This window comes from Lepidothrix coronata, unplaced genomic scaffold (assembly GCF_001604755.1).
Source record: "Lepidothrix coronata isolate B3197 unplaced genomic scaffold, Lepidothrix_coronata-1.0 Scaffold16, whole genome shotgun sequence".
Classification (NCBI taxonomy): domain Eukaryota; kingdom Metazoa; phylum Chordata; class Aves; order Passeriformes; family Pipridae; genus Lepidothrix; species Lepidothrix coronata.
In genome coordinates, this window is record NW_016690196.1 from 5,558,033 (window position 1) to 5,585,902 (window position 27,870).

Here is a 27,870-nt window from a genome sequence, read left to right on the forward strand (position 1 = left end):
ATAATGTGCAGGCAGTGCTGAGGCTGGCCAATATTGCCCTTTTTAAAGTGCACTAAATTTTATGCTCTGAGGGTGGTGGGGGGGAAGCTGTTCCAAATTATTATTCTTTTTGTCCAGACAGATGATACAAGGAGCAGTTCCCTCTTTTAACACTCCTACTAGACTGTCAGTGTGAAACCCTTGAAGTTACCAATGCATTCCTTGATAATATGCATGTTTGTGAAAGGGTGCATGTTTTGGACTAATAGTAAAATCAATGTTTTTGATTTGCTGCAGTACAGCAAATTTTTGGGTTTGTTTATGGTTGTTTGGAGGCATTAAAAAAGTCAGGATTTTGTAACGGAATGTAAATCAAATACTTTAAATTTGTGGTTACTGCCAATACAGAATTTTTACCTGTTTTGGCAAGAACAACAGGTAAGTAAGTTTTTTGTTTAATTTTCTGACTACTGTGAAAGGATAGGGTTATTCTTCCCCCTTTTCATTTGACCTAATTTTTCTGTTGAAATTATGAAATGCTGAGAACAGGCAGTCATGTAATTTGTCTGCTATGTAAATCTGTGCTGTAACAAGACCTTCTCTCAAATACTTGAAAACTTGGAGAGTGGAAATGGACCTGTGAAGACGTGTTCCACACCTTCCTGCCTGGCCTCAGGCCATGCAGCTCGTGATGCACTGTGTACAATGGGCTGCTAGAAATATTCAACAAAAGCAGTCTATAGTAGTATTCAGTGAAAAGATAAGGGAGTGTTATGTTTAAAAATGTATAAAAACAAGTTGCTACACACAGATAAGGATTTTTAATCTGCCTGCAGCCATCTATCTTCCCTATTATCTTTAAAAGACAAAAAGGGTCCACCACAGTTCTAAGTGTTGCCATTTTCACAGAAGAATAAGAAAGATGTCTGAACTAAGACTTCAAGTTACTTCAGTTAGAAATGCTGTGTAATGTCATAATAGCTGGAGAAGAGAGATCCTACACCTGTAGATTGAGTTCTTTCACTGTCCACAGATTTTCAGGAGCTTTTGAATCAAGAATTAATATATATAGTACTGGAATAATTTTTTATATCTGCTCTCTAACTAGTGCTTCTCATTAGCTTAGGCTTGTCCTGATGGACGTGTCTCCCGATACATGAAGCATAAGTAATTTGGGTCTTTGCAGATACTGAACTTTGGTTATATATTTAACATCTGTATTATATTTTACTTGTGCTTTTTGCTTTTAAGTCTCTGTTCTAAACTTCTTTATTTACTGTTTATCCAAAGTGCATGGAAACTCTTATTTGGATCATTTGACATTTAAAAGTGCAACCACGAAGCAGAATGTCATGTTAGAAAATGCATATTTAAAGCAATGGACAGCACTTTTTCAGTATGCTTTTTAAAAAGTATTGTTCTTCCTAAAACCAGAAAAGATAGCCACATGCCCTATTTGGAAAACTAACTGCTATTACTAATAATAGATACCTGCTGTGAGTGGGGAAATTAAGAAACTGCTTTAGGTTTTTTAGTTTTAAAGGCATTTCTGTAGCAGGAATAGCATTCTAGTACACAAGATTGAATTTAGCTTCTCTGATGACAGATTAAGTTAGACATCACTTTGCTTTGTTCTTAATAATCTATTATTTCTATTAATGAACCAGAGTACATTTTTTTGATTAAAATAAACTTTGTGCTGAACTTTGTAAACGCTTCCTTTTATTTTCAGAGAAAAATAAGTAAGTTGTCATACCTGTACTGAAGCTCCTCAAGCTTTTGCATGGGCTATTTCAGATTTTTAAAATGTGCTGAATTTGTCATTTCAGCTGAAGCTTGGTACCACTGAGTCCAGGCAAGGAACAAATCCTGTTTCCTGAAAGTTTTATAAGATACGGATAAGCCATTAAGAACAAAAAAACCACAACAAGGGGCAGATTGGGGGAAATGCTGCTTTTCAGGTAGCTGAGATTTTTGGCTCTTGTCAAGGATATCTCCTAGCATTGCAGTTGAAGGTGATGAAAGCTTGGTATTTAAAAGGAAGGATCTCCTTGGTTGCCAGGCTGCTTCAGTGAAACTTTGGAGTTTTTTGCCATTTCATTTTGTGAATGGGATATGTTGCACAGTTAAAATAACCAACCTCCAATATTCGATTGGCTTAGAGAAGAAAGCATTTAATCTGAGTGAAAACTTTTGCTGAATAGATGATTCTCATTATTCTATTGGATTGATGCATGTGCAGTTTGTATGGTATCTCAGTCCTGATATATCTGCAGAGGCTTGTAAAACAGGGTTGATATGTGTGCGTAGGAAAGGCTGCAAATAGAATAACACATGCGATTTCTGTCTCTTTTGCTGTTGAAGTTACTCAGTGATGTGTCCTGTTTCTCCTCAAAATTATTCCACATTCCAATTTTGAAATGAATTTTCTTTCTGTAAGGAGTGGGAGGACAGTGACTAATTTTTTACTGTAAAATGAAGCAGTAAGGGATTAGTAAATGCCCAAAGTAATGTTTTCATGCTCTTCTGTATTTTTCACTATTGTGTATGTGTATTTAATTAGAGATTTACATTTTATTTTTTCCATGGAATCCCTGCCTCATTCATTGAACAGGAATGACAGTAAAGGAAGCCATTTGATACTTAGGTTTATATTCACTCTTCATTTGCAACCCTGCATCTCTTTTAAACTGGTTCATTCAAACTGTTAAAAATGAGAAGTTAAAGTTGCATGTTATTCAGTGAAAGTGCATATCTTTCTGTAGGAATTTTGTGTCTGAGCACTTGACAGTATGTGTGTCAAACAAGGAAAAAGACTCATAGAATTACAGAATGGTTTGAGTTGGAAGGGACCTTAGGGATCATCTAATTCCAACCCCCCTGCCATGGTCAGGGACACCTTCCACTAGACCAGGTTACTCAAAGACCCATCCAGCCTGGCCCTGAACACTGCCAGCCATGGGGCATCCACAGCTCTGGGTGGCCTGTTCCGCATCTCACCACCGTCACAGTAAAGACGTTCTTTCTAATATCAAATCTAAACCTACCCTCTGTCAGTTTAGAGCCATTCCCCCTGTCCTATCACTACATGCCCTTGTAAAAAGACCCTCTTCAGCTCTCTTGTAGACCCCTTTAAGGTGCTGGAAGGCTGCTATAAGGTCTCCCCAGAACCTTCTCCCTCTCCAAGTGAACATGGTGTCCTAAGTTAAAATGTATCTGGTCCTTCATATTTAATCATAAATGTTGAAACTTTAAACACAGAACAGAGTGATCTGCATATTCTGTTGCAATACTGCTCAAATTATGTTGCTTCTTGAATTTTGGCACTTTTCCTATTTAACTTTCTGTCAAAATTTTTTTCTTTTTTACTGTGTTGGCTCTGTATAAATGCTTTTAGATAATTAAGGCTGCTCAGAAGTTTCCAGTTACATATAGACAAAAACTTCCAAGAAGCAGCAGAAACATTTTGCTCAAATTTTATTTGGACTTCTGTTGAAAGTAATGAAAGAAAATTTTTAAAATTTTTAGAAGAAAATATTTTAAAACAATAGGTTATTCATAGGAAATTTAGTAAAATGACTCACTATGTAACTATTATTCTAGTGGAATTTCCTCTCTAGGAGAGATTCTAGAGAACTGTGAAAATTTAAAGCAGTTGTCTCACAAAAACTAGATGTGAGTTTCTGAATTTTATTGAGACATGTGATCACAAATTACTGTCAATGCTGTAGGAGTCAACATTTCTTTTTATTCAAGCACTTTTTAGGTCTTATTAAAGAGTTGTGCTGGTTAAAAATGGCAATTATCTGTAAGCAAGCCAGCCTGTTGCCAAGCCATCCAACTACATTTTGCTTTAGTTTGCATATGACAGGAAATCCAAGGGCAATGAATGGTGTTTTCTTGATACAATTTGGTATGTAATAAAGTTGTTATTTCTTTGCTCCAAATTATATATACTACACATATCCTGCTACACTGAAGACGAACTCTAAGACTATGACATTTGAGGAAGATTTTTCAGTATCATTTTGATGAAAAGGCATTTTGTAAATAGTGTTTGAAGGTGAATTTGATGACACATGAAGGCATAGAAAGGACCAATAGCTTGTGGAAGTATTTGTGTGGATTTTTGAGAATTTACAGTCACAGTCTGTTTTGGCAACTTGCTAGGTATACGTTGTTCAGTTTTCTACCCATTATATTTTACTCTTTGTTTTGTTATACTAGGTTTAGTAAGAGTTGCTAGAATGTTAGAAGAGATGCTTTCTTTTCCCTTTTGAAGTGGTGTTTGCTACTTGTGAATGGTGTTGGCCTGAGTAGATAACCCATCATGTATGACCTATGTAACTTGTGCCCCAGCAAAACTATTCCTATGGCATCATCTGAGACTTAGCAGATGTATATGTAGCTTTTCAAATGGAGGATTAAAAATAATTGGTAACAAATGTCATGCAGAGATTTTTTTGATTCATTTTGGTAACATAACTGAGAACTGATTTTTCATTTTAATACTCTTGTTTTCATCTTGATTATGTTCCATCAGACAACCTAATTGATGAGAAGCTTATTTCTGGAATAACTACTTAGCTCAAGAACAGCATATGATAGTTCACAGTCTGTTTTTAGTAGTATATTCTCTGTGGCTAAGAGTGAAGTCTTACTTTGAAATGTCCTTGAGTTTTGCACTTGAACTTGACAGTCTGAAGAAGTTACAATGTAAGAACCTTGTAATTCGTTCAGTATTATCAGTTTTGTCCTTTTACTGTCTCTGTGGTGGCTACCTTGTAGCCTTATTTGGTAAAAGCTTTGTTTCTACTGTTCCTGCAGTAGTTATAATTTGTGCCCTGTCAGGCTTTGTTGGTTTATGGGGTTTTTTTGCTGCCAGATGAAATATTGTTTCTTTTAACAGACACTGGCAGACACTTGAAAATTTCAGAATTCTTGGACAACTTGGCTAAAAGAGGAACTTTTTAAACTTCCTGAAACAGTAGTCAAGGAAGTTGGTCAGTCTGTTAGAGTATGTGTGCCTCAGAGAAAAAAAACTAAGAAAGAAAAGGATCATGACATTAGAATTTATCCACTGCTTTATCTGGTAATTTGAAATTTAATCTGTATAAATGATGGCCATGCTAGAAATATTTTTTCATGCAGCAGTATTGTAACAGCTGTAGCAAAATGAAGGCCAAGTATTTTTCCTCAGACAGGGAACTGAGAGGCTAAAATTGAAAGAAAGAGAAACAATGGGGGGACTATTATTACAAATTATCCTGTGCCTTATTAAAGATACTGGGGAAAAAAGGTATTTCCCAGCTTCAAGAGCCTATGCAAAATGATTTTGGAGAAACCACTTATGAGCATCAGTTTAAAAGACATTCCTTTTCTTCCAGTCTCCCTTTGTTCTATAAATAAATTTGAACACACAACAGAATTAATTAATAATTTACTTACAGTCCTGGTAGTTCAGTATAGGCTTTCCTAATCCGAACTACTAGTGGACTAAAATTCTACTCTGTAATGTAAATGTACCATTCTGTAGTCTGAGCAACACTCAGGGTTTTAATGCATTTTCAGTTATGCTCCATCAATACTCAAATTACAAAGAAAAATTGTATTTTAAGGATTTTGTTGCCATTGATATCCACATCTGTTAAGAAGGTATGATTTCTTTCCTCCTTGTATTTATTGGTACTTGTCATCAACAAATAGTTCTGGTTTCTACCATAGATGCTTACAGCATCTGTGAGCTCTTTCTTCATAATCTTAAAATAATTATTCTAAATTGACATCTTTACCTCTGATTCTAATGGGGGCCAGATGATAATTTAAAGAAAAGAGATTGTTCTGTCAGATGATTTTAATGAAGTTGAACTTAGACAAGCCTGTTAGCAGCTCATTTCCACTCCCTTGCTCACCTTAAGGGCTTCAGGCCATCACTGTGAAGCAAAAGTCCATCTGCTCTCAAAGTACTCCCCAAACTGTATATTACAGAGAACACAGTTTTTGGATGTGCAGTCATAGGAAAAACCACAAATGGAAATGGTACAAAATCCACACCTGCAGCCATTCAAAAACACATGGAGTATGTTTCCCTCAAAGTTAAAGCAAAACAGAACACAAAGTTAAAATGCATAATGTTTTATTTTACTGTATATGGTTTTAATTTATAGGGATTCGTTTATGTTCATCTGATTTGAAGTACTGTAAAAAGAGAACTAAGAGTGCATTTATTTGAGTGATTACATTGTTGCATATTCAAATAAACACACCACCTTGTACAGCTATAATTTTGTTATTACTAAACTAAATGTCTTTGCACATACCTCACTGAAGACCAAGTATATGCCCACTTTGGCTTAAAAAAGAAAGTTGCCTTTGAATTATGCAAGTACAGAAGAAAGAGTCTGAAAAATTTCTCTACTGTTTAAAATATGACATTTATCATGGATAGATTTCTTAGCAAATGCGTTTGTATTTAATGTGTCCTTCTGGACATAGCGCAATCAGAAGGAAGTAAGCTGCTCTACTGATCACAGTCTTTCCCCATTCAGCCTCTCTCCTGTTTATTCTTGTTTGGTGTATTCTGCTCCAGAGAATTCCCCAGTCACTGTACCATGTAGCCCATATAACTTTCATCTATCCATTCCACCTTTAATTGGTTCTTAGATTTGAGCATCACTGTAAATTGAGAGGCCTATTTTTTAGTGTAAAGGCCCTGAGATTTCTGGATCTTTCTTTTGGAACATGGACTCTATCTTCATTATGCACACATTTAAGTTCTTTGGGTTTTCTGTGTATCCATAAAATGTCCATAAAAACTGTTAAAAAGGGGAACTGAATTTTCAACCAGGGATTTGTTAATGGGAATCAAGTTGAAGTCTGTGGGAACTGTAAACCTTTTTTTTTTTTTTACAAACTTCTTACAAAGTCTTTAGGGACATTCAATAAATAAAAAGAAAATTTGATATTTTCTGATTGCACAGGAAGAGAGTTGAGTTTTAAGAAACCCAGTCAGAGTATTTCTCATCGGTGTTTTATTCAGCCAAATACTTTGTTGATTTGCCATGTTGGTTGCATTTTCAGTTTAATTTAAAGATGATAAACTGAGCTATTAAATCAAATTTCTATATTTTATATTATTATGATATTTCAAGTTTAGGAGAACTTTCAGCAAATTTTCATCTCATAATTTAGGAATGAGTTCTTTGATTTCTCCCTAAGAGAGACTGCCTCTATCCATAGGTTGTATAGGGCAGTGGTCTCCAAATTTTTTTGATTGCATGTCCCTATTGGTAAAATATTTTTGAACATACACCCCTAATATGTGTATATTTCTAAATTCTATAAATCTTCTACTGTATATATCATGTCTATGTGATCTCTATATCATCTACATTATGAACCATATACAAAATAGAAAGTAAAATGGATAAGATAAAGATACGTAAACTCTGTTTTGAAAATTTATTTTATTTATTAATGGTACAAAACATACTTTTTCCAACATCCAGATAGATTGCCTTGCACACTGTCTGGGGTGAGCACACTCTGCTTTGGAAACTGCTGGTATAGGTAACCAGGGGAGACCAGCTTCAAAGCATAAGCTGTAATATTACCTTTTACAGTTGGTACGGTCCTTCATCTCTCTCTTACTTATCATTTGATTATATTAAATGCAGCCTGTTATGTTAGATGCATGTCGTGGTTTAACCCCAGCCAGCAGCCAAGCCCTACATAGCCAGTTGCTCACTCCCCCACAAGCAGGACTGGGGAGAGAATCATAGGGGTAAAAACTAGAAACCTTATGGGTTGAAATAAAGACAGTTTGATAGGAAAAGCAAAAGCCACACAAACAAGCAAAGCAAAACAAGGAATTAATTTACTGCTTTCTGTGGGCAGGCAGGTGTTCAGCCATCTCCAGGAGAGCAGAGCCCCATCATGCACAAAGGTTACGTGGGAACAACCTTAATCACTCCAAACCTCTCTCCCTTCCTCCTTCTTCCCCCTACTTTATATACTGAGCATGATGTCATATGGTCTGGAATACCCCTTTGGTCATTTGGGGTCACCTGTCCTAGTTGTGCCTCCTCCTAACCTCCCATGCACCCCCAACTTCCTTGTCAGCATAGCAGTACAAAAAGCAGAAAAGGCCTTGCCTCTGTGTAAGCCCTGCTTAGCCATAACAAAAACATCTCTGTATTATCGACCCTGTGTTCAGCACAAATCCAAAACTCAGCCTCATACTAGCCACTCCACCCCAGCCAAAACCAGCACAATGCTGTATATGTAGTTGCTAGAACACCTCTTTCTATCTAATCAGAGTTACATAGAAAACCTGTCGTGGCAAGGGGGGAAAGGGATTTTTTTTTTTGTACTTGCACACATTTCAGCAGACAGGGCTGCATACAACACTACGGTGTGAAGCTTGTCAGTGAGGTTGTACACAACTCAGGGGAGTTGTGTGCATGGTTAAATTGCTTGGAAATGGACATGAGCAGGCAGAGCGTTGACTGTATTTTAGGTTTACTCAGCTTGTGCAACAATTTATCCACCTATTGTGTGTTGTTATAAGAACTGTGGTGAGTGGTGAAGTTGTGTGGTTTTTTATGGATTTCCAACTGTACGTTCTCTACCGAGTAACCTTTATCCTTCCTACTCACAAGCAGTGACTCTGCTCCTTTCCTCCTTCAGAACTCCAGGATTTGAATCTCTTGCATTTCACTGGTCTCCGATGATCTAATTTATTACTCAAACTCTGAATAATATCCTCCCCAATCCTCATATTCTGTCAACTCCCTGAAAAACTTTCCAATTGCTTGTGATGCAACCAGTGCCAGAAAATCATAGATAGCCTATGTTTTTCAAGTTTTTTAACTATTCCAGGGCGGTCTGGATTATGAGCTATTATTTGTTAATGAATATCCACTTGAAAGAGTCTATTCCTACTTTATTCTTCTTGTAAACTTTTTCACACCAAAATGAGCACTGTGGTAATGTTACAGTAATCAGAGAGCAGTCCCCTGATGTTTGGAAATTTTTGTGATGACTGTAGTTTTTGTGGCTTTTTCTATTCTAAACATAAATCTGTTATTGGAGGATGCCTTGTGGTATGGCAGCATACAGTGGATCGGTGTTTACAGACCATTTGGATCTAAGTTTGGGAGTTCATCTCAGTCACCAAATCAGACTGAGGTACCTCAGTCAGGAGCCTAGTAGTTGGTGATAAGACACGTGAGAAATGCCACCCATGTGGCAGGTTGGTCTGCGGATGTCCTGAATGGCCTGCTGGGTAAGCTTCTCTTCCCTAAGAGAGTAGGAAACCTCAGGTAGCAACATTCTCAACTTATATGGCTTAAGAAGGCATTAAATGGGATGAATCTCAGCAGTTCTGGTTTAACCCCAGCTAGCAACCACTTACCACGCAGCCACTCCCTCCCTCACAAGCAGGATCAGGGAGAGAACTGGAAGGGTAAAAGATGGAAAACTTATGGATTGAGATGAAGACAGTTTAATAGGGAAACCAAAAGCTGTGCACACAAGTGAAGTAAAACAAGAAATTAATTCACTGCTTCCCATGGGCCGGCAGGTGTTCAGCTGTCTCCAGGAGATCAGGGCCCTATCACACGTAATGGTTACTTGGGAAGACAAACACCATCACTCTGAAGGTCCCCCCACTTACTCCTTCTTCCCCCCACTTTAAATACTGAGCATGATGTCACATGATACAGAATATCCTTTTGGTCAGTTTGGGTCACCTGTCCCAGCTGTGTGTCCTCCCAGTTTTCTATGCAACCTCAGTCTTCTTCCCAGTGTGGAAGTACAAAAAGCAAAAAAGGCCTTGGCTCTGTGTAAGCACTGATCAGCAGTAACACAACCATCTCTGTATTATCAACAGTGTGTTCAGCAGAAATCCAAAACATAGTCCCATACTAGCCACTGTGAAGCCAAAACCAGCACATCAGCTTAAATATCTATTATTAGGTTGCCAGAAATGGTGAGGGTGCTGATGTCCCTAGCCAGTGTCAACTTGCTGCTTCTGTGGTCTTCAGAGCCTTTGCATGACAGAGGCATACCCAATCACTGAAATGTTTCTCAGAACATTTTTCTATTTTGTCTGATGGTAATCAAGTAGTTAGATGTCTAGGAGCAGCTCTCTTCTCTGTCTTACACTACTGGGTGTTACTCCATGCAAGAGCCCAGTACATTTTTGGAAACAGCCTAATAGGAGAATGGTGTCAGAGCAGAGAATCAGTGACTTCATCAGATTATAACAATGCATGACCAATGACAGCCTAGTGTCATTATGGTCAAGTTACTAATTAATCCTGTTGCCCTTTAAGGTGGGTAATGCTGCTCAGCTAACACCTGAAGGAAAAGTAGTCTGGAAGGATCCTGTAGCAATAAAGATGCCAGCTCTTCATTGTTACCTGTCCTTCTGTTGAATTCTTGTTTTAATGAAAATGAGTATGTTACAACATTAACTAATATTTGTTAGTATTACACATGCTAAGGCACATAAAACATTATACAAAAAGAGTAAGTCTTGAAAGCCCTGGGAACATAGGAAGGATTAGTTTTCATCAGACGCTGGGCACCTTGATTTCAGTGTTCCCACTTTCACAATGGCAATAAGTTATTCAGGACTGCTTAAATAAATACCTATAAAGTCCTTATACTGCAGCAAGGTATTTTGCAATCTATTTGTTTTGTAATCTGCAGGAAATTGTTTTAAAGAAGTGTGCTAATTTGTTACACTTTCAAAGCCAGCTTTCCCTAGTTGTTTTATTTCAGTTGCATTTGTCTTGCACAAAGAGGAAAATTAGTATCAATACACCAGAAATCTGAAGAAATGTCTGAAGTAGCTTTTCTGTATGTATTAGCATAATTATCAAGGATCTGCTGTTGGCCATTTATAATGCATTATTTCCTGATAAACAGTAACCGGGTGGGTTGGGTTTTTTCTTAGTATTCTGACTCTAAGCCTAACTGTAGTGTTATACTCAGTATATCAGGGTGAGCTCTAATAAAATAATATATTTGACAACTATGATTAGGGTAGGAGTGAGTCAGATGACTCCTTAACACTATCTCCTTGCCTGTAAAAATAGTGTCTGAATCATCTCTGATACTGAGAATATTAGAAGCAGATTAAGCAAAGAGGGACTGAGCATCATGCCTCTTAGTGAGTCAGAATCCTCCTGTCAATCATTTTGCAACTACCATAATTTTTACTATACCCTTTCTATATTGAGTAACCACAGCTTTAGGGCATTTTCCATACCAGAGCATGCATTTTATTTTTCTGATAGCATTTGAATATTCTAAGACTGTTTTTCAGCCATCCTGTTCTTTCCACACTGTAACCGGGAGGTTTTTTGGCAGCTGTTGGTCAGATGATGCTATTTCAGTCACCTATACACAGGCCTATGGTTGCATTTTACATGTCTGAGGATAGCTGGCCTATCCCATGAGTTTGGAAGGATGTGACACAGGTCCTGTGAGACTCCCATCCCCTTGAAACTTACAATGAGATATGGGGCCATACAGATGTCTCTTGGTTGACTTTGTGTACCTCTTCAAGTTGCCAAGACAATTTTTCTTCCTGAGGTGTTTTAAAGTACTGAGTTTAAAACTGAGGAAGACAGGTGAGTAGTACAGTGAAATTATCTTGTCCCACTTCATTCTGGATTTCTTGCTGATCATGATGCTCACTCAACAAATATATATTTCTGTAAATTGTATTGCAGCCTTGTCCTTTATGATGGAACTTGTTCCCCAGTTGTCAGTATTGGGATTTCCCATAGTTGACACTGTATTCTCCATTACAGAATGAATGATACCCTGCTGTTGGTATTGTTTTATATTGGAAAACTGAGACATAGTGGGACGTACATGTAGACTGAGACAGCTAAAATGTATGTTGAAACTTATGTTAGAGGCAATGGAGATTTAGAAATTTGGTCAACTTGCTATAAATACAGACACAAAGAACTAAGGCAATACGTGTTTAATTCTGTTTTTCCTTGTGTGGGATCTCACAGCTTTCCATTCTCAATGAAGACAGCATCCCTCCTCCTTTTTCCTAAGTGAACAGTTATTCTTTTCTAGTGTATACCTAATTTGTTATGCTAACTACACCTTATTTACAGTGAATTGACACTGCTGTTAAGTGATGATAATAATTAGACAGCCTTTCAGCAGATCACATAAAGCTCAGTTACTCATGGAGATTAATGATCCTCCCAGAAGCACAGCCTGTACTTACCAGCTGAGTTAGAGAATGACTTTTAAATTGAAAGTTTGCTGTTGGGAGATATGAAATGTAAAATTCCTGAAGATGTAGGTGATCTGAGGTTGTGATACATTCTTCTACTTGATAATTTCCGTGTAGTACTGCATTAAGTAGCATCACAGACATTCCTTCTATTAGGATTTAAGATATTTACATGGTTTGACCCTACCGAGTTCAGTCATGAGATTAGATTCAAGCTAACAACAGTGCTTTGAATCCAGTCCTCAGAGCTACCTGCATTTTTCTCCAAGTTTTTGTGTATCATAGAATGGCTTAGGTTGGAAGGGGCCTTAAAGACTGTTTAGTTCCATTCCCCTGCAGGGACACTTTCTGCTAGACCAGGTTGCTCAAAGCCTCATCCAGCCTGGCCTTGAACACTTCCAGGGATGGGGCATCCACAGCTTCTCTGAGCAACCTGTTCCAGTGTCTCACCACTCTCACAGTGAAGAATTTCTTGCTAATATCTGATCTAAACCTACTCTTAGTTTGAAGCCATTCCCTCTTGCTCTGTCACTACATACCCTTGTAAAAAGGCCTCTCCATCTTTCTTGTAGGCTCCCTTTAGGAAGTGGAAGGCTGTGATTAGGTCATCTGAAGCCTTTTCTTCTCAAGGCTCAATTCCAGTTTGATCTCTTAGGTCCTTCCTGTTTAGGGGACCCCAGAGCTGGATGCAGTACTCCAAGTGGGGTCTCACAAGAGAGAAGTAGGGGGGAACAATCACGTCCCTCGACCTGCTGCCTGTGGTTATTTTGATGCAGCCCAGGACACAATTGGCTTTCTGGACTGTGAGAGGGCACTGCCAGCTCATGTCCAGCCTCTCATCCACAAGCACCTGAGAGTCCCTCTTGGTTGCCCCGACCCAGGTGCAGCACCTTACACTTGGTCTTGTTAAACCTCGTGAGATTACCATGGGCTATGTGATTTTTCTTCAGTAAGGACTTTTTGACGATCAAACATGAAAAGTAGAATTGATCAGGGGGAAAAAAAAGTATGAAAAGATGGGACTTACTTTTGAAAGTGTTCAGTCATGGTTCAGCAAGAAAGAAGGAAGACATAATTTTGTAAAGATGAGTGGGATACAGTGAGATCACTGATGACAAGTGGAAGGTGGGGAAATAGTGATAAGTATAAACTAAAAGTTATTAAATATAGAAAGTTGATAGAGATAGCTAAAGAATTCACAGAAAAATATTTCAGAGTAAACATTAAATATTGTATGAGAAGAAATCCAGTAGTGAGTATGGCAGATAAGACAGATACATTTATAAAATTACTAGAATAAAAGCAGAAGGATTCAGTAGCTATTTGCTTTGTGTGTAGAACCAGTCTGTCTAACATATGTGCATTATACAGAAATGCCTGATTACTTTCTGGAATGTTAGTAACTAGAAATACTGGTTAGAGATGGTTTAAAGTAGACGTAGGTATCATCTAGTACATGCGAACTGTTAAATTCACGGTAGTGATCCTAACAAAGGGTCTGAAAGGATGAAATGTCATGCTTTGTGAAAAGGATAATGTGTTCTTTCCTCTCCTTTAAAAAGATAAATCCACGTTGGATCAACAAAAACTAGATTTCTAAAATATTTATCAATTTCACACACTGCAAGATGTATCTAAGTAGTCTTCTGTTTATGTTACTGAGCCTTTGAAGTAAAGGAAACTAGAATCTCAACCTCAGCAATGTTTAGTCCATCTCAGAAAGGGCCCAGGTGCGGTATGTCCTCAGAAATTGGCGAGCAAACGCTGTGTTACACCACTGGCAAGAGATTGAGGCTAAGACTCTTTCTCCCTTAATTGTTTTGCCTGGATTCCTCACACTGAAATTGAATATTTCATCTGTTGTGTGATAATATGAGAGATGCAACTGTAGGACATTTTACATTCTCCCTTAAGCAATACATTTTAAAAAGCACCATATTCTTATACTGTGTAGAAGTTTAGGGTGCTCTTTACAGAAAAAAAAAATCCAAAAAACATTCAAAGACTCAAGTATCCTTGTTAGTAGTTTCTAGATAAAGAAGAGGATCAATATAATATAAAGGAAGGTGTGTACATTTGTCGTGTACAGACATCTCCTTACTCTGGGATTTTTAGACGCAACCTGCTGCATTGGTCTTCTTTACAGGGTCAGGTATGATTGTGGTTGGGCTAGAACAGAGTAAAGACAGTTGTCATAACTTGAATGTGATTCAGTCTCTTGCTCAAGAGTTCATTATTGAGTTCATCCTTGGACTCCAGTGTTTGCTTATGTCTTTAATGTTAACACTCTTGAAATGTCATGTGCACTCAATTGCAAACCAGCAAAATGACTCCTGAAATGCAGCTTAGCATTAATACTGTTTTGTGTGAGTGTAAGATGTTAATAATAAGTGGTTATATGTATTCCTGAGAGATGTCATTGTTCTGCATTTTTACCGCTGGTGTTGTTGTTTTTTAAAAAAGTAATGCTGACAGTGCAAATGTAAGAAAATAATTTTGCATACAAAAAACTATTTATATGGAGAAAAGCTTGATAGTATTTTAGAAATGTTAAACTTCTTTCAGGACTGTTCTTTGTGGCTAACTCTCTTGATTTTCTCTGAGCCTGCTGCTAGAGCCCTTGCCATCAGATTTATTTTTTAAAATTGTGTTTTGTTATTGCAATAGAATGTTTATGTTAAAAGTTGTCAAAATACAAACATTAGGATGAATTCAGAGATGAATATAAAGCTATAATACTACTAAGACCACTTAAAGATTTCTTTTTCTCTTTACTTCCCTAAGCACAAGTTTGTAATATCAAGATTGTCTTAATGTTACTAAAATAACCAAATAATGAATTTTTTTAATTTGCCACATCTTTACCTGACACTTGTGAATTACAACCACGAATCTGAAGAGAAAATAATTTAGGATGAATCAATTAGAAAGTTAAGGGGCAACAGGTAAGATGTAGGGAAGAGTCTAAACAGGAGGATAGCATCATTAGTGTAGTTCATGCCTCTGTGCCTTTTGTAAGTTATTGTTAGAGTTTCTGCAATTAGAAAGAACTAAGTTTAGAGCGATTGCACAGACCTATATGCGGCACCTCTGGTTTTCAACTTTTACCTAAAATTTGTGGTGTTTAGAAGCACTGTATTTACAAGAGTTGCTTCCCCTCAGTGGATGCCATCCCTGCTTTCCTGTGAAAATTTATGTTGGGTAGAACTGTGTACTAGTCCCTGCACTTTTGGTGTACTAAGTAACAGTATGGATGAAAGATGCCCTAACAGCTGTGGGGCATGTAGTAATGCTGGATAACTGTAGTACTCATAGACAAAATTAATCTGCTCTTTGTGATGGATCCAATGGAAATACTGTAATATAAATGAGCACTTCAGAGTTTTCCTTGGAGAGCCTGTTGACGTAATTGTGAATAGTGTTACACTTGAATAGCTGATAGCATGTAAGTAGAAAAGGCAAAGAGCGGTGAGGGAAAGTGGGACAGAAACTCTTGTGTTCCCTGAGGTGTAAAAGAAAAGGCATTTGGAGAGTCAGATGAGGAACATTTCAAAACACCTTCTTAACTTTCTCAAACACTGTTACAGGAAGGGAGTTTCCATCCATCCTAAGGGCTTGTTTGGGTAAGCATGGGCTATTTATTAGGAATTAGGAGGATTTAGGTGCTTGGAATTTGTTTTGTTACACATTGTTTTGATTATATGAAACCATTTGGACTTGATTAAATTAATTTATCTGGAGCTGTTCAAGGTTGTTTGAGTATCGAAAACAAATTAGATTATGTAATTACATGGACAAAGTGTATCAGTGTATTAGTGTATCAGTGGTTTCTTAGCTGTTTTGTTGATGATTTCATGCCCTGTTCTTGTGTTTCCAACCTGTAGCTGTGGCAGCTTTATTGGGATTCATCTTGCAAATGTTCTTTTTCTGTGCCTTGAGCCTCTCAGAGACTCCCTGTGGGGGCTTCTTGATGCGGCTTCTCTACTTGGCTCATTTCAAGCAGCAATACCCACCAAGCTGTGCCAGACTGAAAAGAGCTAAGGTTTTTGGGTGCCAAAGAAATCAAAGCTTGCCAATTAAATTTCCAATAATGGAAAGAATACTTAAAATGTTTGTATTTTTTTAAAACTGTCTCCACATTTCTAAAGGATGTATGTTCATTTATAGTAAAAAGTAATTAAGTTTGTTCAGTCATATGGTGACTGTTCCTTAAGAGACCATTGAGAGACTTAGCTTACAGCAGACCCAAATGAGGAATTTGTTGCCTTTCTTAGGTCCATTAATACTTTCTTTGCTTTATCTGTAAGATACCCACACAGGAACTGAAATTTCTTCTCATCTTATGTGACCTATCTTCACATTTTTGTCAGGCTCTAAGAAGCTGGAGGGTTTTTCATCATAATAGGTATTTTTATTTCCTTTTTTTTCCTTTTCAGAGGAAATGGCAACAGCCAAGTGAGAACCAGTGCCCTTTGTCTGAATGCTGGTTGTGAACATATGAGCAAACTGAGCATCTTCTAATAGTCTCTCTCAGCACATGGGTCTGTTTTTTGTCGGGAATGTCCCCTATGCCTCTGGCAGTGTTCTGCTGTTCTGTTTAAGTCCTTTAACCTCAATGACAAGACAAAACAAAGCAAAATCTCACATCAGAGGTTGAGCTGTTCAAACATACCCTGGCTTTGTATTTTGTTCCTATCTTAAATGGTCTTTTCCCCAGGGCTCCTTGGTCTTTACTAAACTGAGGTTCCCAGACCCTTGTCAAGGAAAAGTAGAGTTTCCTTCCTTTGCTTTTTCAGAGGCTTACCCTCCTCCAGCTCACTTTTCTCAAATGGTCTCTGTGTAATTCCAGCTCCAGTGAAGTTGTGTGCCTGTGATTTCCAGCACCAGTTATGTAGCCCCTTCTCCTGGCCATAAACTACCTGAGGAAATAACACAGGAAGTGTGTGTGCTGCTTACATCTATTTAAAATTAGCAGAAATTTTATTTCAGTGTGGGTGGTGTTTGTTTGTTTGGGGGGGGGGTTGTGTTTTGGTTAGCTTTTTTTTTTTTTAAGTTCTTGTAATATTTGCCATTTGAAATTGTCCAGTTTTGCCTGGAGATTACATCCTATTTGTTTTTACATGGCTGAATTTAACTTACAGTTGTATATTTCGGAATTTAAAATTTTTATTACAGAATTTTATATTCTTAGAATAGATTTAATGTATTCTCATTGAAAGTTCATTCCTCATACAGGCCAGACCTTCAAGAGATGTAAATCAGTATCAGTTGACTGAGTGATTTGTACCACGTGTTAATGTGGGCAGCTTGGAATTTTTATTTCCTGTTATGTGTAAATATTGAGGCATTAAAAATTCTTTAATATTTACCCCATACTAGACCTTTTAGAGTTATTCGTTTCCACTTATTTGCACAAGTTATTTGTGTGAATATCCACACAACTGTTTGCCAGTTATGAAAAGGGAATGGACACACTCTTTTCTATTGGCATCTTCCTTCTCAGTATTTTTAGCACAAACGTTTTGCTTTAAGCAAAGCTTTTGACATGTCCATTCATTCAATACCCAGTGGACTACTGCAGGAGAGGAGTGCCTGAAGAGTGCCCTGTAATGCAGAGATACCTACACAACTTGGCCTTCTAGCTACCACCTGCTTTATAGGAACAGGAGGTCAGAAGAAACTAATTTATTTTTGGTGGAAATACTGGGTATACTTATATTATTTAAAATATATATTTTGCATGTTACCTTGTTGCCTTGAGGCTGGAGAGGGCGAGAAGAAAATCTATGGGTTAGACTTCTTGCACTCAATGAATTCCACAGGGAGACTATTCCTGTTTGCCTCTGTTTCAATGCACTTTATTCAAACACCAAACTGCTCCCCCCTTAATGCTATTTTGCACTGTTTCATTATGTGATGTTACTTTTGCAGAAAAAACACCTTAGTGTTCAACCTTGCTCAGGCACATCTTTAAAAGTACTGAAATTCTTTTTATGATGTCTCCAGTACAGCACATCCGCTTGTTTGTGGCTGCTCAGGAAGAAATGGTGCCAGAGAGAGAGCGAGAGAGAGAGAGCTGTCATGCTTTAGTTACTTCAGGGGTTGACCTCCCTTCATTTTGCCCTGAAGTAACAGCAGTTCTGTAAGGACATCTTTTATACACTTAGATAAAGTCCCAACATGGATTGGGACCCAAAAAAGTGAGGCTTGCGCTGGCGTGGACAGCCTTCCAGCATCAACAAGGCCTGCTAGCACAGTCCTACAGCTTGAAGTACTTTCAGTCAGTTTATGTGAATTTAAAATACGAGATAAGAGAAGAAAAATATTAAATATACATTTGCAGAGCACATTGGAAAAACAGTTCTGACTGTTTACATTTGTTCGTGGCCTTATCTGGCAATCAGGCACCATCTGTGACGGGCCAGGTTGATTGTGCTGTTTCTTGAGCACACTTCCTGGGCCAAGGGAATTACACAGCTAGGTTGGAACTCCTTGGGTTGCTGAGCGTCTTACTTTGTCTTCTTGTGACACACAACACCCAGGTTCCTTTTCCAATACTGACCTTCTATGGTATTCACACTAGTAATAGTACATGGTTGTCCAGAGGTAACAGCACTGGGAATAATGAGCACTAGGTTCTTAATTACCTTGCATTATCTACAGTTTCTCATTTTTGTGATAATTCACTATAGACCGAGCAATACCAATCCAGCGAAATGCCATGATTACTGTAAATATTTTAATTAATTTATTCTCAAAAGTCAGACTTTATGTTAAATCTGACAAATGGATACTCTATATTATTTCTCAAGTAATATTTGATTTTTGAAAAAATGGCCTTACTTTGTCTTGAACAAAAACTTATGGTATTTTTCCTATTGTTTTCACATCATTTAATTTTTGAAAATGCTGACAGCTCAGCTAGATTGTGATTCATTATAAAGTCCTACATCATATTTTTAGAAGTACTGAACCATGCCTGTTACTGTTTGTATCTCTGAGTTAAGAAATAGTTTTCATTTGATGTTGACATTTTTTATGTTTCATCTCATAATTTATGTTGGTGTAGATGTGCAAGTGCTAGCTGGCACAGAAGTAATTACCCTTGTCTTTATATTGGAGTCTTTATATTTTAGTACTTTGGAATTTTTTTCTGAAATCATTTGAGTAGAATCTCTTGATATTTTTATGATCTTCATGGGTGGTTGCAAATTAGCTTCTTTTATCTGAGAGAGAAATGTTAAACAAAAATTCAGATACTCAGTGAGAAATAGTTTTCTAGAGAACAACCAAGGCTTAAAGTGAAAGTGGAAAATTTATCCCCAGTACTGTCTATGCTCTGATGAGTTTTTTTCCAAGTCTTCCAGGGAAATGTAAGTGGTCCAGGATTTTCAGAAATGGGAGGCTGACAAAGTAAGAGTACCTGTACTGAAGCGTGAATAAGAGGTGTAGCCAGGCACCATATTAATTTAGTGTCTTGCTTAATAGCATAATGAAATAAAATAGCTGGGATAGCTAAGGGAAGAATGTGCTTTGGCATGCAAAGAAGATGAGAACAAGGCAGAGTTCAGAAGGAGGGTTTGTGATGGAAGGAAGGTGAAAACCAGATAGAAGTCTCAAGGAGGGGAAGGGAAACGGTTCTACTACAGAGCAACTAAAAGATGGATAGTCATTCCTCAAATGTCAGAAGAACAAAGGCCTCCAGCCTTATTCCTTTCCTCCTCAACTTTTCTGTGGTATGTGGTCAGACAATACTAAAGTTAAACTCATTAACAAAATTTTTCTTTCTGTTTTTGTTTCAGTGATTTGCCATCTTCCATGCATGAATGGAGGCCAGTGTAGTTCTAGAGATAAATGCCAGTGCCCTCCTAATTACACTGGTAAACTTTGTCAGATCCCTGTGCAGACTGCCAGTTCTCCAAAACACTACCATCACCCGCAACAGGTGAACAAGGCTGTAGGATCACAAGTTATCCATTCTACTCATACTTTACCACTGACGATGTCTGGACAACAAGGTGTAAAAGGTAACTTCTTCTTTGTTAAATATTTTTTCCTTTAACTAGCTTTGGGTATTCAGCTAGTAACAATAGTGATACACCTACCTGTACTGGAGATTGACACCACAACTTAAATCGTGAGCTTACCAGAATGGCTGGAACATATTTTGCTCGATGACTGAAGCACTAAGAAATAATAGTGGTATTGAAAAGAGTTTTTAAGTTAATTTACTTTGCCTTACGGTGCAATTTAATACAGATTGCAGAGTCAAGGTGGTTTCTTCCAGAAGTGTAGACCTGTTCAAAAAGATAATGGTTGTGGCTGAACAGAGTCCATAAATTGCAGTATACCTAGACAGAGAGTTGCAGGTCATTCCATGATTACTAATGGAGAGAAGAGACAATGCTTTTCAACATAACAGAAATTTAAATCTAATGTAAAACTAAAAATACAATCCATGTTAATCTTATATAATTTGGCAGAGTCCTATAAGTTAATTTTGTAATGAACTTTTTAGTGTAGGTAGGCCGTGATATGATTCAGTTAAATAGAACATTCTTTCCAGGTCAAAGAAAAATATAACTTAAAAAAGGGTAAGATTTTCGTACTGCTAATGCTGTGAAGAAGGCAGAAGATAAGAAACAAGGAAATCGATCATGTTAATCAAATATTGCCCAAAGAAAGTTCATTCAGCTTCAGATTCTGTTTTCCTTAGTACTTTTTTGGTGAGGTGACACGTTCTAATGACTTTGAAGAGAAGTGTTGAATTTGTTCTCTTGTATGTCCTATGACAGTAGGTAGCATTTTATCTGGGTGGGATCCTGTCTATATGGAGAGACCCCTGCAACTCAGATTCACAACATATGAAATAACGTGACGTTTTTTTGTTGGTTTGAATAGTCAGCTTGATTTTTTTCCGTTTTTTTTTTTTTTTTGTCAAGGTTAATTTTACAATTAGCTCTCCAAGGTTGGTACCTCTGAATAAAAGCAAAATAAATAGGTAAAGATGTGAGGAGACTCAGTTGCTGGCAACTATTTCCTGAATAACTTTGCTAAAACAAGCCAAACTATTTATATGTTTGTGATAAATATAATCTAATGTAGTAATTCTGTTTTCAGAAAGTGACATAGCTGTGAAGGAAGTGTTGACAGTATCCTGGAAACGCAGTATTTTACAAGTACTTTTGAGTATCTGCTCGATCAGAAGAAGAGACTATAATTACCTAAACATTTAGCAGAGCAGCAATATATTTCTGTGCCTGTGTAATTACAGATGAAATAGTTTTAGACAATATGGTGGACCATAAAAACCAAATTTTTAAGATGCAGTTGTTTTTCAGATCTAGAGTTCCTCCCTTAAAATGCACAATAGGTTTCTCATTGCTAAAGAGTCTGATCTCTTGAATCAGACCTTCAAGTCCTCATAGGAACCATTAGCAGTCACAATGCCTTTTCTTCTCTTTCTATGCACAAATGAGAATGTTGGATTGTTGAGAGAGGAACATTTCATTTCTTTAAAGGAAATAATAAAACAATCCTGAAATGGCTGGCAGGAATAAAAATCAACGCATCTAGGCAGTGATCCTAGACCCAGAGAGGATTGTGGTAGTAATTCTGCATGGGAGGACCCAGCCTAAATTTTCAGCATCTGAACATCTCTGGTTGGATTGATAGATTAAAGTAGAGCAATTAGTGATTTCTTTTGAGGTCTAAGATATTTTTTAAATTTAGCAGCTAGAGAAACTAGTTGAAGGGATTCCTCTTCATACATAAAAATGTATGACATGGGAGACTGACCCAGACACAGGAAACGCTAACTTTGTTATGCAGCTTACAAACTATAAAACTTTTTACACACCTCTTCTCCCTGCCCACTCCAGTAATAATTTGAATTACATCTTTAAAGGGCATTTTGTGCTCCAGTGAAAAGAGGCCTAACGGTCATAAGCACTTCTGTGCAGGTTACATTGACTGGAGGGTCTCAGTCTACATACCCAGACTTAAAACTACAACTGTATTTAAAAATGGAAGTATCTGAAAATAATTTCCTCCGTCTTTATCTGCCAAACCCTGAATTCAAAGTTCAACAAAGGGAGTGGTGATTTTAGATGGTTCAGATGCTGGCAACTCTTGCAGGGGCAATCTCAGGACTTGGCAGGTACATAAAGGTGAAGGGTTGAAATCTGAAGCTTTTTCTGTGTTCCAGAGAAAGATGATGGATCTGAAAAAGAAAATAAAACTTACTATATATCCAAAAATAACTCAGTAGAGTTTGAATTCTGGAACTTTGAATGGGATTCTTATTACACAGTATGACCACAAATATTAATGTCAGACCAGCCAATTTGGACATCCATGTTTATGTAGCAGTCTTTACAATCTTATAATGTTGTTCTTTCCTGTGTGAAGAGTTTTCATTTTCTTGCTTTGTTAGTGAGGCTCTATGCATTCTTTCAGCCTTCCCTCTAACCCTCAAATTTGGTCTTCATTTATATTTCAGTTGCTTTAAGGCACTCTGTAAAAATTCTGATGTACAAAAAAGAAATGTCTTAGAGGTGCCTAAGATATATTTTTCACATATTTTATTACCAATTTTTTTATATGTTTTTCCTTCAATTATTTTAGTGAAGTTCCCTCCTAACATAGTGAATATCCATGTGAAACATCCCCCAGAAGCCTCAGTTCAGATCCATCAAGTTTCAAGAATTGACAGCACATCAACAGGACAAAAAGCGAAAGTACCTCAGCCAGTACATCCACAGGTCTCTTACCAAGGTCTTCCATATCAGAAGACCCAGAAAGGACATACAACTTACACAAATCAACAACCCATTCCTCATATGTTTCCTGTTTCAGTTAAAACTCAGCTTGGGCGCTGCTTTCAGGAGACTGTTGGGACGCAGGTAAGAAATGTTTGCTAAGGCTTTTAAGACAGGTAGCTTTAAAACAATATTATAAAAGAATGAAAAAAAATTCACCAATTGCTGGGAAAGGACACATTTGACATTGTTTTCTGAAAGAAAATTATTTTGAGAATGTAAAATTCTTACAAAATTTTTCTGAACCTCTTTCTCCTTCAAGCTACTGTCTTTATTTTCAACAGTCTTGGATTCCTGACATTTTGATTTCAGTTATTCTAGCCACAGCTTCTCCATTTATAAGCTATTTCTCCAAATTAAAAAAAACCCCATGACTTAAATCCAATCTCTAACTTCCCTGATTGAACAACTAAGGTTACACCATTTTCCACAGTTTTTCCTGTCCTTTGGTTTAATGAGTCTTTTTGCATATATATCTCAACAACCAGTATTTTTTAAGCAGTTGCCATTTTTATGGAAATTCCTATTCAGCATCTCTATGTGTTTTACAGTATTGTAGGGTAATGTTTTGAATCTGTTGAAATATGACCATTGAATGGGGTAGAAAAACCCCAATACCCCATCAGGTTTTGCATATAACTATCCAAAATTGTGTATCTTCTTTCAGCTCCTAAAAGCATTTTCACAAGATACACAGTTTTATTTTTGCATATATATTTAAATATACACTGAGATGATAAGGATATGTGAAGAGACTGTTAAAAAGTTAGTAAAATCCTGTTATTTATTGCTTATCACCATGCTGAAATTTAACTTTTCAGATTCAGTGTTTTTAAGCTGAATGTGTGCCTCAGACTGAAATTTTGTGAGAGGTTTCAGAAAAATCACTTGTTTTGGGAGGCAATGTTAGAGAATAAATATGTTGTTTTTCTCAGGCTAAAAAATTACAACTTTATAATTGAAGATTTGAATTTTAAATTTATCACAAATGCCACTCTGCTTTCAGTCCTTCCAGTAATATGTACCCAAAGTTAGCCAATTTTCAAACATCTGAAATTATATCTATTTTCAGTATATTCCACAAACATTTGTAAGATGTTGGCAGCAAAATTATCCAAAGATTTCACCATGGTCTGCCTTCCCCTCAGAGGGATGGCACCCATCTTCCCTGAAATGCTGGACTACAGCAAAGTGCCCTTTACAAGTGTATCTTCTAGCTGTTTCTTTGAGCTGTCACTGAAATTTTTTAAAGGCTCTTAAGCAGCGTGCAACACCCTGGCCCCCAATTTAAAAAAAAAAAAAAAAAAAAAAAGAAAGAAGAGACCTCACTCCCTGACTCACAAATGGGCAAGAAAGAGACTTTAGAAAGGAGCAGTAATGGGGAACAGACAGGAGTAGAAGCAGGATGCTGTCAGACCTGGGTGATGGCAATGTAGTGTAGTCGTCAGATGGTAAGTAGTGATAGCAGTTACCTTCTGGAATCATAGAATGTTAAGGGGTTGGAAGGGACCTTAAAGATCATCTAGTCCCAACGCCCCCCACTAGACCATGCTAGACCATCTCATGAGGGCAATGGCAAATAATTCATTCTGAAAAATGCTGTGGAAGAAGCAAATTTAAATGTCATAATGCACCGAAAATGTTTCTAAAACACCAGAGTTAAGTTTGAGTATGGAATGTTATAGGCTAGTATTCACTAATTCTCGAATGCTTGATTTGGGATCTACAATTAATTTACGCTGATGAGCTCTTTGTGCTTGTCTGTGTAAGGAATAGTAAAACCTTCAATTTTTTCTTTGACAGCTATTGAAGCACATGTTCAAAAGAAAGTTCGTGGATTTCACATGACAAAATGAAGCAGGGCCTGTGTCAAACAACCATTTCTCTCTGTTTCCTAAGAATGAGCAATCTAACATGGCATTATGATGCACAATCATAAAAATCTGGAAATAATTATGATAATTAATAGTTGTTTAGTATCTATTTGTAGTTCTATTTGTACTCATATAGAGAGGAATCCAAAATTCCTTCCTTGGTCTTACACTTGGCAATAGGTGCTCTGTCTTTTATCTCCTACCTCTCATGCTTGATCATTTCCCGTGTGTTGTTTCTGAGGCATGCATAAGCGAGGCATTTTGAATGACATACCAAAACTTTGTGTCCTATGCCTGTCCCTCACATTACAATGGTTTTAAAACTAAAATTTACTCATCACTCTCTGGAAGACAGTAGCTTGCTCCTTTTAAAGGAGGAGAAAAGGGAAAATATGCTTCCATTGCCCTCATGTCTGACTTGCAATCCTACTAAATGCTTAGTCACCAATTTTGATAATTTTTTTTTCAGTATTCCCCTGGAAAAATGTGTCTTTGCAGTGCTCTCAAGAAAGGGTAGTGCCTCCTACTTTAGAATAGGGCATGTTCTCATTTTTTACAGATTTCATCGATCCTTTCAATGTCAGTCTTGAAGAAGAGCATAGTAAGGATTTCAGATATGCCTTTTGTTTTGTAATTTAATGGATCAATTTAGAATTGGAGTTCTAGGATGGCATTTTGTAGAGCATTCATTTAAGACCTTGCCATACATATAGATCTAAGTGACTTGTCGACTATTCAAATTTGAATCTGAAATGTTGTTTTTTCTGCACTCAGGCAGTGCATATTATTTATTTGTATGTTAAATATACCTTGAACTGGGAAAAACGCTTAATTTTTTTTACTTTTAAATAGATCTATTCTAAAAGAATTAGTTTTTTTTGTTTCCTTCATATTTGCTTTGCTATATTTGAGGGTTCTCTTTATCTGTTCAGATGAGATACTAAATTGAGGTTTCTCTATTAGGAACAATGTGTTGCAAGTCCTTTCTGGAGTCGATGCTGGATGATTTTGATATCCATACTTTGTTCAACAATCATCGGTTTTTATACATTTTTTTGCAGGGTGGATTGTGTACTTGGCTTCAGAAATGTTTTATTAAATATCCTGGGATCAGAGATGAATTTACTGTGTATAGAGCAGATTGATGGAAGGATATGTGTGTGGCCTCTTGTAAGCAAATCAACCAAGTTAGTAAAGACTCTGATCCAGGCTAAAAGCACAAGATTAAAAAAGTATCAGAATCTCTTTCGTGGTTTTGTGTGAATGTGTTAACTTCTGCCATTCTATGTTTCTCTCCATCTCTCGTTCTCTCCTTCTTCCTCAAATTTCAGCTGCTCTTCAATTACAGGTCCTTTGATTATAGTGCTCTGAGGTTTTTCTCACAACCTTCCGTGGAATATTTTTCATCTCCCAGCACATTCTTTCTCACCCCACCTTAGTTAAATTCCCTTAATGTATTTCATTCAAAAACAGTAGGATAGTCGCTATACTCAAATTCCAACACTGTGTTTTCTGCAGTGAATTTCCAACTGAATGCATACTATTAAAGTGAGCAACTGGAGCTACGTTGAACTGAAGCTCAGAGGACGTTATGGTACAGATAGTTAAAGAATCTAGTCATGTCATCAGGCCTCCGGTGACTTTTAATTAGACATAGAAATTCTTCTAGACCTTCTATTCACTTAGCTGTCTGTAGTATCACTTAGCTGACTGTAACCAAAGGCAGCAATGGTGAGAAGAGGCTAGTAAAAGATGTGTGAAAAGATGTCAGTCTACAAGCTTAGAGGACAGAGAGGGGCTAGAGGAATGAAATTTCCTAGTTTGATTAGAATAGATAAATAAAGACACATGTTTTCATAAATACATATACACGTGTATGTATGTGTTGCTTAATTGTGACTGTTTTCTGAAGTGTTCTCAGCACTGGTAAGTAAAGTGGAAAGAGAACTATAAAAGTGGTATTAATATTTGAATTTTTAAAAAATAATATAAGAAAAATAGTGTTTTGGATGGTTCTCTTTTGTACTTAAGTCAGTTCACTTTTCTTGGCTGCCTCTCTTTTCTCTAGTGAAATGCTTAGCAATTATTTCTCCTCTAGAATATGTTAATGGTGATTGCTCCAGGGTAGCTTACCATGTCACATGATAGCTTACTATGATATCTCACATACAAAAGTATGGCTTTCCTAGTACCAGAAATATTTTTGCAAGGTATATCATAAACTAACAGTTAAGCTGCAGGGCAGGAACTTTCTGTTGTCATAAAGATATAGGAAACAAACCTTTACCTAAACTTGCACCTTGTTATATAGAAAATAATGCAGAGAACATAGAGACTTGAAGTTGGGAAATGAACACAGTGGAAGCAGTAGGACTGAAATCCCACTTAAGATGGAAAACAATAAATTTCTGGAGAGCACTATATGTTATGGTGCCTTCAAAAGCTGGAGACTGGACATGGAGACTTGTCCTGAAAGATGTTTTACAGCCATGTAGTCCTTTATTTCTGAAATCCAAGGCATTGGTCATCTTAGACCACTGATTTTCTAGGTCGTATTTAAAAAGCAAGTAAATAAGGGAGATTATGTTTATCTTCTTTTTTTCTGCAGATTTTTATTTTAATTCTAACAAAAATACCTTAGACACAGAATATCTTATTTTCTAAAAAACTTATACAGTGTCAGTGGTGCATCTAGTAAAGATTGTATTGATATTCTTGAGTCCTGTTGATTTTGCATATGGTGACTTTGCATTTAAGTCAAGAAAAGAATGCAGATGCCTGCTATCTGTCAAACTTCATATAGAGATGGTTAAGCACTGCTTTTCTCACCCCTTAAGACCACTTTGAAGTGTTAACTAAGTATATACATGTGTTTTCCTATGGTTAGGAATCAAATCACAATATGACACCTATAGCAGACAATAGA

The 27,870-nt window shown here is 37.0% G+C and overlaps 1 protein-coding gene across 3 annotated transcripts in view; it reads left to right on the plus strand.

Moving 5' to 3' along the window:
- Window positions 1-27,870, plus strand: part of LTBP1 (latent transforming growth factor beta binding protein 1) — a 193,889-nt gene that overhangs the window by 69,404 nt on the left and 96,615 nt on the right. For all 3 annotated transcript variants that reach the window (XM_017806812.1, XM_017806813.1, XM_017806815.1), the window contains 2 exons: window positions 20,053-20,277; window positions 22,877-23,154. In XM_017806812.1, the coding sequence (XP_017662301.1) occupies window positions 20,053-20,277; window positions 22,877-23,154 (503 nt within the window). The remainder of the gene's footprint in view (window positions 1-20,052; window positions 20,278-22,876; window positions 23,155-27,870) is intronic.